Raw genomic sequence first — 15,239 nt, 5'->3', positions numbered from 1 at the left:
GCTCTGGCAGCTGATGCACAATGTTTAATCATAACATGGTGTTGGACATGTTTTATCACTTTCGGTGTGTCTGGCAGTGATCAACGGTGCAAGCAAAATTGGTTTGTGCGGGCGTGCCATGCGTGCTTTCTTGTTTGTATATTATGAGTTTTTAATCGTATTTAATTAATATATTCGCCATTTAAAACATGACAGACACTTCACCGTCAAAAAACGATGCGGGATCTTTATTTTTGGACTGACGTCAGTATATACCTAAATGCTATCAATAATTAACTTTGATAAACTTCGCTCATGGGGAAGGGGACATTGCCAACTGCCCCTCTGCTAGCTAGATAGGCGTGAAAATAATTATTTATTCATAAATCATAGCTCGTGGCTAGATGAGGCCCACCCGTGCAATAGAGTATGATGCAAACTGAAAGTAACCCCCAACTGTTGGATATGCTTACTATAAGCAGAAGTGTTTTTCTGAGCCAACACTGTAGATGACGAAAGCTATGCAGTCGGATGGCGATGGGGCGAGGACACTGGGTGTCATCCACATTGTGACAATGCAAATTATCTCGTTGCGACCTTATAACAGATAGTTTATTCAATTCGGGTGCATGTAAACACCGTGCATATTGATCAATGCGATGCAGATGAGCATTCCTCGCCGGGTTGTCGCGAGGACACCTGTATGTTCCGGCATTGGACCGCCAGTCTGAATACCAAGCAGCGTACGTACCACTCGACGAACAAAGCGCTGTGTTGGACCCGTACACAGCTTGTCATAATAAACATACTCGGGGCCGCTGGCAGTGCGGGGCAGCCGGTGGCGACTCGACTGCCGGTGTTCGGAGAATGACCCGCGTGTAGGGGGGGGGGGAGGAGTCACTTTAGTGACCCGCCAAACCTCGTGACGTCTAAAATTTAAAACAAAACGTACCAACCCGCACATCTGCTAAAGCAGAGGCCCCACCTGGACCACTCAGCACGGGGAGTTTTGTCGTTTGTGGCGCCCCGCCGCCGAGTGTGTGGGGTGATCCGGTTTTTACACGGCACTTTTGTCGCTGAGTCGTGCACGTGGAGGAAACACGACGTAGTGATGGGGATGTCCTCTAGCCGGGGCGGACCGCGCATTCAGGAGCCGGTGGCATGATGCAACTGCGGGCTACCACACGCCGACCGCCAGCCGGACAATCAGGCCGGGGCTGGACGACTGAATGAATTGCGGCAAGGCAGTTTACGGAGAAGCCTGACTTTTCCGTGGGTTCTGTTGAGTGTATACGTACGGTGGTTTTAAGATTGGGCCTGTCCAAAGCTAGGTATAGGTGGTATTGAGACTGGGCCTGTCCAAAGTTATAGGAAGTATTTAGCAAGAACAACGCTTGGGTATGTGTAAAAGATGTACATTATTTTGTCTACATACCTACATATGTATATCTTTTTTTTTAAATCAACCAATTAATGACAATCATGAGCCAGTAGGTAGGTAATGCTTTTAGGTAATGCAGGAGTTAAGAGTTGATAAAAATGCTCTTAAACTTAGATCAATGGGAAGCGACCCATTGTAAGCCGTGGCAATACGGGCTCACCCCTTAGGTACTTATTCCTTCTACGTTATGGGGTCTGCCGCATGTACGTACGTGAGATGCGACTTGCCATTTACCGACCTGCCGCCTTGGCCCTTGAATGCCTCCCTACAGAGGTTCCCACACAACCGAGCAGCCAACGATGCTCACCATGTTTAGAAAATCGAGTGAGGCAACGTATGACGTCATCGGTATTCAGGATGACGTCACATTGTCCACGGCAAGGGGGCGGGTCGCCCACAGCCGCCCCGTCGGCGTCCTATGTTTGCCTGAACCGTCAGGGCCGCGGGAATCCAATGCTGACACATGCCTGGTATAAGTGCACTGCAACTTTTGCAACAAGACCGTAGTTGTGTAAAAATGCCTCCCGTAAACTGCCCTAAAAAGATCGTTATCGGTCATGTATTGCCTGATTACAGTGTATAATAGAGTATTACCATCTTATCCAAATAGACTTGGATCGGGATTGACCGTAATTAAAATATCGCTCACGCAAAATAAGAACGGAATCTACATTTTTCCAACACTGTTGAAGCCAGCTATTTCTTTGCCCTCTTGCCCGTTCACCGATGTGCCCCGAGTGACCGTGTGACCGTTCCAGGTCACTGCTGGTGCATGGACGAATTTGGTCGGGCGGTGCTGGGCACAGCTGTTCAGCACGCCCAGCCCGACTGTTCAGGCCGCACCTCCCGAGCATCCACGGATGGTGAGAGGACGACCGGGCGGCCGCCGTGTGGCGCTCTTCCTCTGTCTGTCGGTCTGTCTGTCTGTCTGTCTGTCTGTCTGTCTGTCTGTCTGTCTGTCTGTCTGTCTGTTTTTGTGGTTGCCTCTCTCTCTCCCTCTCTCTCTCTCTCTGTTTCCATCTTTCGCTTTCTCCCCTTCCTCTCTCTCCCTCTTTCTCTCTCAACGTGATTGATAGCAGTATGTATGTCAGTCGGGCGCACTGTGGTATCTCCGATTCATTTATGGAGACGTTTCTATTATTGGAAACGTTTCCAATTTTGACTACTCTTCTGTTCCAAAAATGGAAACGCTCGTTCCATAAATAGAAACGCTAACATCTCCGCACATATTTTCTTGCCAAGGGTGGCTGGATTCGATGTATAACAACTGTTTCGCGTAAAACAAGCTCAGATACACCAAAAACACTTGTCTTCTTGCATGGAAAGCTGTCGTATGCATTAAAATTCACGTCTTTAAAATGCTCCTGAATCGTATCCATTTATGGAGACTTAGTTTCCAAAAATGGAAACGCCGATGTTCCAAAAATAGAAACGCTGAATTTCAAATGTGTGCAAACTTGGCTTAAAAATGTTTTTAAAATTCACATGCAACTAAAAATTTGATGTTTTGGGACTGGTTTAGCATCTCGGCTCTCGGCAGTTACCTTGGACGTCGGGTTCGATAATAATACCTTACGCGCCGCAACTTGAGCACATTCAAAAGTCAACTAAAACTAAGATTTCCCAGAAACTACTGGACAGATGTGGTCCAAAGTGGGCAATACATAAAGCGTAGATATCATTTCAATATATAAAATTAACATCAATATTACACATGAGCTAGAATGAATAAATTCATCGTCAGAATACAACGGTATTTGGTGTGACGACGGTGCAGACCTTATTTCCATCCTGCTTTTTACGTATTTGCACGGAGATTTACGTTGATCCGAGCCTACGATCATATTCAGCACATTTGAAATATCATAAAATGCCCACTTAAGTCTCCAAATAGGGCTTTGCAACAACTTTCATGCGATTTAATCAAAGATTGACGACCACCAGGCCGCTGGTACACCGGAAAACGCAGCGTGAAAATGAATGAAAAACTGAAGTTCCCGGTGATGTGGTTGTTCCAATCAATAGGTCAGTCTTTCAGTAGTCTGTTAAAAACGTTATTTTTTGTTCAAAACATTCATAAATGTTATTATTTTCGATTAGAAAAACGTGTGAATTTTTTATCACGTCAACATGTTATAAGCATCGCCTCGTTCGTCAACTTTCGGTTTTCTGATCGGAAAGTCGGAGAACAGGAACATAAACTAGAATGCTGGCTGTCAATTGGTGGCATCCTGCGCATGCCAAATTGCACCAATCAATGCCCAGTTTGCTTTAAAGGTAGCGATGCACACAGCGTCTCCATTTATGGAACAGATCGTTTCTATTTTTGGAAACGGCGTATCCATTTTTGGAACATTGTTCCAAAAATGGAAACGTTTCCATAAATGGATCGGAAATACCACAGTGTGCCCGACTGATGTACGTTAACAGTTTTAATCCAAACCGATCGTTTATTCTTTCGGAGTGACTAGCGGGTAAATGCATACGCATTGCTAGGAACCACTGCATACTTGTGGCTTTGGTATGGTCACTGTTTACGTTAGTGTTGTGGGTCGGGAGATAACATTAAGTAAGGGCGTGTAAATATTGACATAGACAACGATAGCGTGAAACCTTATAGTTGGTAATGGCAATTGGCATCCACACGAAAGGCAGTGCTCAACCACTCAGCTCAGAAAGGAGTCGCTGTAAAAAGGATCGTGTTGAACAGAAAATAGTGTGATGCGTCTGGCCATACTCACAGCATATTTGTTGCCATCTGAGGGGCTTCGTGTAAAGTTTGTGCATTGTTCCTTACACAGCTGACAGCTCATGCTCTGTTTCAGTGGTTGCTGCATCGAAAAACGGCAGAACAAGGAAGAGGCGAAGGCGAGGTAAGAATAAAATAAGTTTTTAAACGTTATCGTATTGGAATTGGCTGCTGCAGAGCTCTTGAATTTTGATGTCACAACTTATTATTCGCACCCCACTGTTTCAAGTGTATGATTATTAACATTTCGTTTATCTGCTTACTTCAGGCTGCGGAAGTCGCGACAGGACGGTGTTTAGGGCGGACATTATGAAGATGATCAAACGAGAATACCAACGCCGAAAGAGAAACAGAAACAGTAAGTACCGAGAGTAACAACTAACGCTCAATATGTCACCTCGTCACCTATCTCCCCAGTCAGTTCATGTATCAATCAATTACCCCTTTAAAGAGACCCTCCCACCTTCAAAAAAGTTCATGAATTGGCATGAAAGTGATGTCGCTCGGTTCAGAAAGAGGGAAAACTAATAGCTACCAAATTTCATAAAACAATATTCACCGGTTTTCAAGATATTAGACTTATACTTTTGTATACTTTTTGGGATCTCCGCTGTTCCTAGCGACTTTATTTGAAAGTGCGGCACTTGTTGCGCGCAAAGCAGCATATACCATCGCGTGCTACCAAACGTTTTAGTACCTAAAAGATTTAAAATCGTTAGATCTGCGCTGACGTCACACATTCAGAGGGGGCATTTTAATGCATTAGCCCCTCTGAATCAAAGTGCTGCAACTGTGACATTAGATATTTTCGATTTGAAGCATTTTTCGATCTTGTGAGTGCTCAAACCGGTAAGTGCAAGCCAGGGACCCCATTTTGTGTATCTCAACTCAAAACTTATGTTAAGGTGGGATGGTTTAACGACTCGATCAGTCCCTGAGCACCAGTTCCTACCTCGTCTCCCAGCGCCAATAACTACCCGTCCGTTTACCCGTATCGCCGCATCGCGTCACGTTCGTGCCCCGCGACCCGCCGGGGTCGCGGTCCGGACCTCCGGCACCGTCCGGACCTCCGGCCACACACACCTCCACTGTGCAAATCACGGCTGTTTGTTTGGTCAGCTCGCAGAGAGTGATGTAGAGCGGTCGAGCCGGAGAGGGCGCACATACCTACCGGCCGCGCCCGACCGACCGGCCTAGGCTGTTCTCTCTGGCGGGCTGGCTCGGGACGGAGATGAGGGCGAGACAGTGGGAAGGTCAGAGGCTTGAGCAGTTAGCAGTTAGCACCATTTTAGCTGGAGGGCAGAAGTCCAGGCAAGAAGGAGAAAGTGCGGTGGAGTGTGGGGAAGAAGAGAGAAGAGGCAGTAAGATGTGAGAGGGAGATTGGAGGGAAAAGTAATAAAAGTAGACTAAAAGGGATAAAGGGAGTAAAAGTAGAGCGTGAAACCCGCATCATGTAGGTCGAAGTAATAATAATAAGGTACAAAGTCTGTTCCGTGCTGGTGTTTCTTATCCGAGGCACCTTTTCCGCAGTAGCGATATGCCAACAGGGTACAACGGTGCTCGAGTTTGGAAGATAGACTAAACACAACGGTTGTGTAGTCTGCGGTTTGCAACTAGCACGAATTGGCTAATCGACGAGAAATCACAGCGAATGATTCAGCTATCCATCCGATAGCCGATGTGCCTCCTAAAGATGGTGTGGTGAGCATTGTGAGCTCGTTAGATAAAGTGAACTTTTCCTTGTAGTTGAAGATGCCGAATGATATTTCCCTAGCTTGATGTAGTTGGCCAAAAATATAAACGTCAACTGGCACGATCTTGTGCGGTCGCCACCGTCCAGACATCAGATGCATGTCTTTGTCCGATCGGCTGATGCGCTGGACTTATGCACCATTGGTCTTTGGTTTATCTGGCTCTACTAACCACAATCTCTCAAATCAGACACCACAAATTAAGCAGTAACAGCTAAAAAAGGCGGTCTGTCTGCCTCACAGTCTCACAGCGCATCAGTGGCGCCCAACCAACCCAAAACACCGCGTGTTTTTGGGCGTCGATGCACCCACTGGCACCCGCTGGACACCAAAAGGTATCTAGCTTGGTTCAGACTCGGACACCTGCCTACCGGAGACCGCGAAGCGGTGCGATCCGGTGTCCGTCGACACTGCAGGGAAACCCGGCGCCGGTCACGACTCGGTGGCGGGTGCCGCACATCCGGGACTCGGCGACACTGCCAGTGGCGCCATGAATGTGAATACATAATCAGATAAACGGGGCGCTGACAGCCGGCGGCCGGCGTGCGGGACGATATCGGCCAGGTGTGCACCGGACAGGTGCCGGTGGGACGGACGGCACGGGCCGCACCGGGCTGGACGGTCGGCGACGGACGACCTGGCTAGCTGGACGGCCGGCCAGGGACGATCGAGTTGCAGGCGAGGCAGGCCGGAGAGGGACGGTCACTGGACGAGGCCACCCAGCTGACGGGGGCGAGCCAGGCCGACGGGAGGTGCTATACTGATCTAACTCTGTCCTCTGTGAGAGATGGTGCTGAACTGGGACTAGGTTTAAGAGAAACGAACAGAAAATAGCCTTTTTAAAGGTCTTGTTTAGTTATAGCGCTTTATCTAGCATGATGGCGCTATACCTACTTTCGCAAAGGATTATCCAGGAAGCAGATACCACCAGCTGTTTCGCCCTCACTGCGACAGCGGCCGGGCGGTATGCAAATAATCAACGATCTCAGCATTTATTGATCTATGTCTGCACTCTGGCCACATTATGGTCGGCCCAGAGCTTCAATGGCGTCTTCCGAGTGTTCGATGTTGTGTTGATCTTCTTTTTACGCCCACGCTCTGTTGTTCTCGGCAGACCGCGGTCGCTCAGGCGCCGACAGCTTGGGCACCCTGGCGGCGGAGTGGAAGTTCAAGCGGATGGACAAGGACCGGGACGGCAAAATCTCGCGCCGAGAGATTCGCCGCCTAAGAAAGTGAGTACAAACACCGTCACTCGTCACCAGTGTGCTGTCGCCACAGGTCGTAATCGTTCAGTGTGAGATGTTTCGTAAGTGCTGTGAAGTGATCGGGCGCTTACGAGGATGTAATTTGTCGGACTGTGAATCTTTCGCCGGTCGAGATGTTTAGGTAAGCGAGACATGCATGAGCAGTGAAATCGTCATGCTACCGTGCATACATGCATATGCACGACACCGGTTCGACCAACCAGAGACACGGACTCATTGGTGGACGTTTGAGGATTAATCGGCCTTGTTTGGTCGCTATCAGTTGACACGTGCACGCTGAACAAATGCCGGACAATTTGTATTTGAGTGACCCCTCTGACGGTGACAGTCCAGGGCACGTGCGACATATCTGGGGGCGCGGCCAATGTCATTATCATGCGTCATGTTCGGCGACTATCTGGCCCGCTGCAGGTGCTGTATTTGACAAATATCGGCGCAACAGGTGCTCTGGACTGCGTGTCACTGTCCACCCGGTGCCACCTGTGACTGGCCAGGTGCAGGGAGCGCGCGCTGCCTGCCTGCCCCGTGACAGTGGCACTGCGACCGGGCCAGTGAGACTGTTGCTTGGCAGGTCACAGCTTGTCGATGAGTTAACCACGGAGTAGAACTAAGCCAGGTGATACTGCGCCAGACGTCAGACCTTTATTTCTGTGGCTGAGCTGTGCATCACGGTCTGTGGTCTGATTTAACAGTGAAAACTGAGCAAGTATACACCTGTCTGACTGTGACTGATCCCCAGCTCTCTGCTCTGCTCGACAGGAAGGCGCGGCGTCAGCTGAAGCCCGCGCTGTGCGCTCGCCGCTTCTACCGATACTGCGACACAAACTCGGACCGGTATATGAGCAAGCAGGAGTGGCTCATCTGTGTCGGCGTCAAGCAGGACAATAGTGAGTCACCGACCCCGGCCCCGTCCCCGGCGTGCTCCCGGCCTAGACCCCTGTCCAGTTCAGTGGTCCCTAGACCCATCCCGGGCCCGATGTGGTCGCGAGACAGGTATCCCAAACCCGTTCCCGTCCCCCGGCGTAATCTTAACACTCATCCCGAGCTTGGCCAGGTCCCTAGACGTATCAGGAACCCGGCCCAGTCCCTTGCATGGTCCCTGGACATATCCTAACCTCAACCTTGTCACGCACTCATTCCGAGCCTTTCCCCGGTCTCTTTACTCATCCTAGTCAAATTTCGTTCCGTCGGGCCTGAACGCTTTCCGACTCCACAGACTTTTCCGCCGACTCGTCCCGAGCATTTCCCATCCTTCAAATGCCTAATTCATTTTCTCTGTCCTCTGCAATGCTCCAGCGTTTCAGCGTCTTTAAATTGAACACCCTCAAGGGCGCACACAAGGGGGGGGGGGGCACACGGGCCCGTGCCCCCCATTCGAGTTGGGGGGCCCCCAACTCGAAGGAAGGGGCCCATTTGAGGCGGCTTCGGCCGCCTCAAATGGGCCTCTAACTAATCCTTAGACCACCAAAGACCATGTACAACGGGCCCTCAAATGGCCTTAAAAGGGCCCTCAGATGGTTTCAAAAGGCCCTCAGATGGCCTCGAAGGGCCCTCAGTTAGCGTCATAGGGCCCTCATCTGGTGTCAAAGGGCCCTTAGATGGTGTCAAAGTGCCCTCAGATGGCCCTAAGGAGCCCTCAGATGACCTCAAAGGACTCTCAGATGGCGCTTTAAAGGGCCCTCAGCTAACGTCAAACGGACGTCAGAAGGCCTTAAAGGGTGTCAAAGGTCCCTGAGCTGGCGTCAGAGGGCCATGCCCTTGCGTCAAATGGCTCTCCGAAGGCTCTAAAGGGTCCTTAGCTGGTGACAGAGGGCCCTCAGCTGGCGCCAAATGGCCATCAGAAGGCCTCAAACGGTCCTCAGCTGGCGTCAAGCGGCCCTCAAAAAGCCTCAAGGGGCCCTTAGGAGACCTCAAGGGGCCCTCAGAAGGCCTTAAACCATTTGGTCAAATTGTCGAAGGGCCTTGAGCTAGCGTCAGAGGCCCCCCCCCCCAGCTAATGTCAGAGGGCCCTGGGCTAGCGTCAAACTTAAAGTGCCCTTAGCTGGTGTCAGAGGGTCCCAGTTGGTGTCAGAGGGTCATCCATTGGCGTCTAATGGCCATCAGAAGGCCCAAAAACGATCCTCAGCTGGCGTCCAACGGTCCTCAGCTGACGTCAAGAGGCTCTCAAAAGGCCTCAAAGGCCCCTCGACTGCTCAAAAGGCCCTTAGAAGGCCTTAATGGGAACTCAAGAAACGTTAAACAGCCCTCAAAAGGCTTGAAAGGGCCCTCTGCTGATGGCAAAGGGCTCGCACCTGAGTCAATAAGAGCCTTGTCAAAAAACGGACCTGAGAAACCTTGCCGGCCCTGGTTATCTGCGGGACTCCTACACTTACCTGAGTGGCCCCCGTTTACTGAGGGGCCCTGGTTATTGATGGGGTCCCTGGTTACTTAAGGGGCGTCTGGTTACCAGAGGGGCCCATGGTCACCTGGCGGGCCCCTGATCAATTGAAAACCCCTGGTCATCTGAAACGCCCCTGATTACCTAAAGGGTCCCATCACTTGGATTCAGTGACATAGCAAGGGAGCGAGGGGGTACGTGCCCGTTCTCGGGTTTAGGGTTCCTTCGAAACCGAGGGGCCCTGCGGCGCCAGTTGGTAGCAGAGGGTTCGCGCTGGCCGCACTTCAACTCGGAAGGACACCACAGGGCTTGTGGGGGGACGTTATTGGCTCCTATGTAGCCACAATTATCTTCATAAAGGCCCAATGCCGGTTTCTGAGAGACCTCGCCGGCCGCTCAGGGCCCTAGTAACGGCCAACGAGGGATTGGCTGCTATGGCTCCACATCCGTCTGTGATAGACACACGGTCCACACCAGTGTTTCTAAAGGCACCCACAACGGCAACTGCGAGGCCCCTCGCCCCACCTTCAAGGGACCCCCACCAGCGCATCCATCGGCGGCTCTGAGAGTCCCCACACCGACGCCTCTGAGGGCCACGTACCAGTGACTCTGAGGGCCTCTTACCAGCCTCCGAGTGTCCTTGCCAGCCTATGACGGGCCACTTTCCACTTGCAGGCCATTTTGCAGGGCCACACACATGCCAATGATGGCCCCACCAGTGTCTCTAAGCCCTAAGACCCCGCAACGGCGCATGTGAGGACCCAACACCAGCGCATCTGACGGCCTTTCACTGGCACCTCTGAGCGCGCCACACACCGGTGACTCTGAGGAGCTCGCTCGCTTCGCTCGCTCGTAAAATACCATGTAAATTAGGCATTAGTGTACATTAGGCACACTCCTCGGGCATAAATGATACTTTTGCTTGCCAATTTCCCACATTTTCTCATGCAAAGATCCCGTTTTAAAGAGACCCGTCTGCCAGTGAGACTGGACCCACCGTGCCTCCCTCCTCCCATCGAAAGGTCCTGGATACATCCTTGCCTGAGCTGACCCCGGGCCCCCGGGTGACTCGCGGGCCCGGGGTCAGGTGACCAGCAGGTGACCCCCTCTTGGGCGAAATTCTGGGTATGTGTCCGCCATGCATCGTACATAGTCCTGTTGATTTGATTCATTGGTTTAAATATAAGTTATAAGCTGGATCTCTAGTCTGTGATCCCGCATCGTATCAGATATAATGACATTTCATGTCGATGTGCCTAAAAAATTTGCGAATATACGTGAAAAAGGAGTGCTGCTCCCGCTCCTACACATCCGGGCCAAACAGTGACCGGCCTGGACCGGCCCCTGCTTCTAGCCACCCGGGGTCGGTCGGCCGGCCGGCAGTCAGTCGCTGCCCGGGGCTGATTTCTGAGGGACTTGTAAAAATGTTTGTTAATGAAATGTTTTACGTAATACATTAGATGATTAGGTATATGTACCGGCTCTGAGTCGCATTTGAGAAAAAAACATGCTAGCGTAAAAATATATATGTTTTGAAAATTAAGCTGGTACCGAAATAATTGTTTTACCATGCATTGACAAACCAATTGCTCAAGCTTCAAACCAACCGAAATATAGCCCCGTGGGCCGTATTTTTTTTTTGGGGGGGGGCCCTTCGGCATGGGGGGCCCAGTTCGAAGGTCGTGCCCCCCCCCATTCAAAAATCCTGTGTGCGCGCCTGAACACCCTCGGCCATTGGCGAGTGTGTAAGCTGTCGATAGTGCGCCATGGGTTGCCGTCACTGGGAAAGGCGTCATCGTCCCGAATCTGTCCCCAAATGGACAGTCTGTGTCGTCAGCACCACACCATTCTCGATGGGCCAGTCGACGTCAGACAGTGTCGGGACAATCGGTACATTCGCCAATCTCAGCGGTGCCAGTATCGTCGTGCTCGGTCGAGCAGTTTGTCGCCGCTCGCAGTCGCCGCCCGGCAGATACGTACGTTTGTTGTTCTTTGACGAGCGGCCTGTGACAGTATGAGGTGTTACTGGTACTCTACAGGCGACTCTGACGGCACAGGAGTCTGTTCCTCGTCCACGAGGTGTCTAGAGGTCGGACGGACCCGAATCGTCACTCAGCGGGTCACGATAGGCCCTCAGTGACCCTTGGACGCTAACGCTCACTGACTCGTCTAAATCTGTCACTTGACACAGCTGGGATCGAAAATTATTGGTGGTTTTCGAGTGAGTAATGCACACGCGTGAAGTTCAGCTTAGTTAAAAAACTGATGTTCTCCCTGATTTTCCACCAAAAATGGGCATACCTATGCATAGTAGTGGACGGTCTTGTACTTGCATAGCAAGTGTCCATATGCTATCTAATCAGACGTTTGATTTTTGAAGGACACCGATGCATCCTGGGTGGTAATCTCGCCTCAACCAAAAGTTACCTTCCTAATTGTGACGTTTCTGAAAGACACATTGGTCTAACGACGCTCCATCGGTCATTATACTCGGGGAAATCCGTATGGTTTCATTGTCGGTATCAGGTTTCGCTGGAAGAGATCATGCGCCGGCATATTTGGCAAACAAGTTGGCCCACAAAAAGGAAATTCCCAACATCTTTGAACTAACATAAGAACAATGCATTTGATTCACAAGACAATAATTGGCAATAAAACGCTGGAGCGGATGCAGAGGATTATGAGAAAATAAACCCTATTTGTAACCTTTATTCCTTTATTGAATGTCATGTACCGTTTAGAACCATCACTCCTTGTCTGCACATGTTATATAGCTACTGTGTTTGTTATGTGATCTTTGTTGTGAATATGATCGTTATTTGTGCCGAAGCCCGTTAATGAATCATGTACCAACTAAACTAATTGTTGTCAGAAGTATGTATGCGTGTCGCCTGATATGCGTATCCGGTATGCTCCTGTTCCGATTCCTCCCAAGGGCCGCCGCGAGGCTTGGCGCTTGCCATGGTGCTGCATGGTTCCTGCTGAACCCTGATCCCGGCACGTGAATCCCTCGCGCGGCAGGGCCACATTTCATGCATGCCAACCTCTGGGGAGAGGGAGGAGCGGGCAGGGCTTAAATGCCTTCAGCAACCTCTGCTCTGTGCTCGGACCTCCAGCCCTGGTCCGCATCTTGTGAATACTCCAATAACCTCAGCTGGAGCCAGTGCCAGCCGTCCGTCCGCTGACCCGCATGCCGCCGGTAAGTGCTGCCACCTGCCGATCCGCCCCGCACCTCCTAGTTGCGCCACCAGCCGCCAGGGCGCCGGCCGGCTCATTGATGCAGTCTCTTTCCGTGTGTTTCTTGCGCTGAACGAGGATCGCAAGCCGTCGCCTGACGCAGCCGACCCGCCAGACAGCACAGGTCAGTCGCTCGCGGACAGACGCGGACACGGCCCCATAGGTAAGGCCGGTCCCAGGCCTCAGAGCCAGGTGGAACCGATCTAACAAACCCGAGTGCTTTCTGAAAAATACAGACCGGAATTAAGCTAGCCCATTTGCGGCTACTTTTTGCATATATTCGATTTCTTCAATAGCTTTAATTTCCAGTAAAATGTAAAATAATGTTCGCTGTGCATTGAAATGCCCCGCGGCGACTGCAGTCAGAGGCGTCACCAGAGACACTTCCCGTCAGCATGGTGTCAATGTGAGGGGCTGCATGGATCGTGACGGCACAATATTTCTAGCTTGGTTTTCACAGTACACCCCTCTGCTGAAGCCTCTGACTGCATCATGAATCATTTATCATTCTTTCTCACACCTAAAAAGCAAGTGTTATCTGTTACATACCTACGGATGTTTTATATGGAGCGGTCACCTTGGGTCTTAACGAGTCTGAATGTGGATTCTGTACAACTGTATAGCCGTCTTATCGTCCTTGGCACAACGATCTGGGGTTGCTTTTCCCGCTCGGCTTGCTGCGCGCTGTCGGGTCTCCTGCGCCGCGCTTGTGGCCCTGTCTCTCTGCCTCTCTGTCTCCCGTCTCCTGGCCGGTCGGCCGGCGGTGGCGCCACCTGTCTCCCGTCTCCTGGCCGGTCGGCCGGCGGTGGCGCAGGTGGCGCCACCGTCGCCGGCCGCTCCGCCCCGCCGCCAGAGGCCGGCCGCGCTGACACGCGCTTCTATGTCTCTTTGTGTGTGTGCCTGCTAGAAGCCCGCCTGGAGCCCCTGTCGACACGCGATAAAATGTTCAAGATGTTGGCCAGCACCAGTGACGAAAAGGCTGCCGATGGTGAGACCTGCCTGCCACCTAGCGAGCGCCCCCGGAACTATCAAGAGCGAGGGGTGCCTGCGTCACTAGCCTACTTGGGGACGCCACTAGGCTTGAGCACATGTCCTTAATGCTATTCTATCTAGCTAGTCTAAATGTCCAATTAGCTCTCCTTTTTTACGTCAGCATAGTTGCATAGTTGAATAGCCTCTTGCTTCTTAACTGTGTAGAGCATAGAGCAAGCAGTCTTTCTCTCGGGCTTTGTTCGGACTTCCCACATGGGAGCTGGCTTTCGGCGCTGACCCGGCGCTGGGTGTCTGTGTGTGGGGCATAGGCGGTGGAACGGGGAGGGCACCGGGGCACCGTGCCCCCCTTCGATTTTGGCATTTTAATATTAGCCCTATGGGCGTTGCATGGAAAGAATGGGACCAAAAGTCGGCAGTGCCCCCTTAATTGAAGGTGTTCCGCCGCTACTGGTGTGGGGTGAGTGCGGAGGGGGCCCGACTGTCCACCTGTCCACTGACTGCCGTCCGCCGGCTCGCCTCCGCAGAGCAGGAGAGTGACTGTGAGACAGACCGGCGCCAGGCGCTCGACAATCAGCGCATGGCCGAGCTGGAGGGCAAGCTGACCAACAGCTTCTTCATCCCTGAGTGCACGCCCGACCACAAGTACAGCCGCGTCCAGTGCCACAAAACCACCGGTCAGTACACGAATGATTGAATGAATGAATGAACGAATGAATGAATGAATTTATGAATGAATGAATCAATGAAGGAATTAATGAATCAACGAAATGAATGAATGAACAAATAAACGAATATATGCATAAAGAAAGAACAGGATAACGAACGAAAAAATGTATGCACGCATGAATGATTGAATGACAGAAAATAAGTGAGTGGATGCATGAATGAATCAATCAATGAAACAATCAATCATGCAGTCAATGAATACTAGTGAAAACGTAAGCGACTTTCGAATGCCAAACAATGAAGTCATTATCTTTATTTTTGTCTATCGTAATGATATCACGCTAGTCACTAACAGTACTAATTCATCATTCAAACGAATGGAAGGGTTACGACCGTGCAAAATTGCATCCTTCGGAGCGTTACCCGTTTCCCTCGTGCCGTCAGGTTACTGCTGGTGCGCCGATCCCGACACTGGCGAGTCATACCCTCAGCAGGCACCGGTTAAAGACAGCGTGCCCGACTGCTCGGCCATCCGACCGAGCACAAAGCCGCGCCCCAAGAGTCGGCGCGGCCGCGGCCGACTGCCCAAAGGTCAGTGGGAGTGGTGAGAGCGCCCCTGGCCTGGCCTCTCAAAGGAGGAGCTAGCTATCCCGATACAGCAGAGGAGCCGCCCTGTTGCAGTAGAGACCTAAATAATGACTTTGATACGGTAGCATGACATATGTTTGCTAAGCATTCTCCAAAGACATTTTATTAAATGGTACGAGTTGTAGATATTTTG

General features: G+C 51.2%; 1 protein-coding gene across 5 annotated transcripts in view; it reads left to right on the top strand.

The window, feature by feature from the left end:
* The window catches only part of LOC122365603 (SPARC-related modular calcium-binding protein 1-like), a 49,519-nt gene that overhangs the window by 24,240 nt on the left and 10,040 nt on the right, over positions 1-15,239 (top strand). Inside the window, exons 4-12 of one of the 5 annotated variants that reach the window (XM_043336955.1) lie at positions 2,179-2,283; positions 4,246-4,293; positions 4,438-4,527; positions 7,035-7,152; positions 7,945-8,072; positions 12,846-12,923; positions 13,710-13,787; positions 14,317-14,466; positions 14,903-15,049. In XM_043336955.1, the coding sequence (XP_043192890.1) occupies positions 2,179-2,283; positions 4,246-4,293; positions 4,438-4,527; positions 7,035-7,152; positions 7,945-8,072; positions 12,846-12,923; positions 13,710-13,787; positions 14,317-14,466; positions 14,903-15,049 (942 nt within the window). Of the gene's footprint in view, positions 1-2,178; positions 2,284-4,245; positions 4,294-4,437; positions 4,528-7,034; positions 7,153-7,944; positions 8,073-12,845; positions 12,924-13,706; positions 13,788-14,316; positions 14,467-14,902; positions 15,050-15,239 lie in introns of all 5 variants that reach the window. The other 4 variants (XM_043336954.1, XM_043336956.1, XM_043336957.1 and 1 more) reach the window with 4 other exon arrangements.

The sequence above is a fragment of the Amphibalanus amphitrite genome, unplaced genomic scaffold (genome assembly GCF_019059575.1).
Source record: "Amphibalanus amphitrite isolate SeventyFive unplaced genomic scaffold, NRLGWU_Aamphi_draft 000750F_arrow, whole genome shotgun sequence".
NCBI classification, from domain to species: Eukaryota; Metazoa; Arthropoda; class Thecostraca; order Balanomorpha; family Balanidae; genus Amphibalanus; species Amphibalanus amphitrite.
This window is presented reverse-complemented; position numbering and strand designations above follow the sequence as displayed.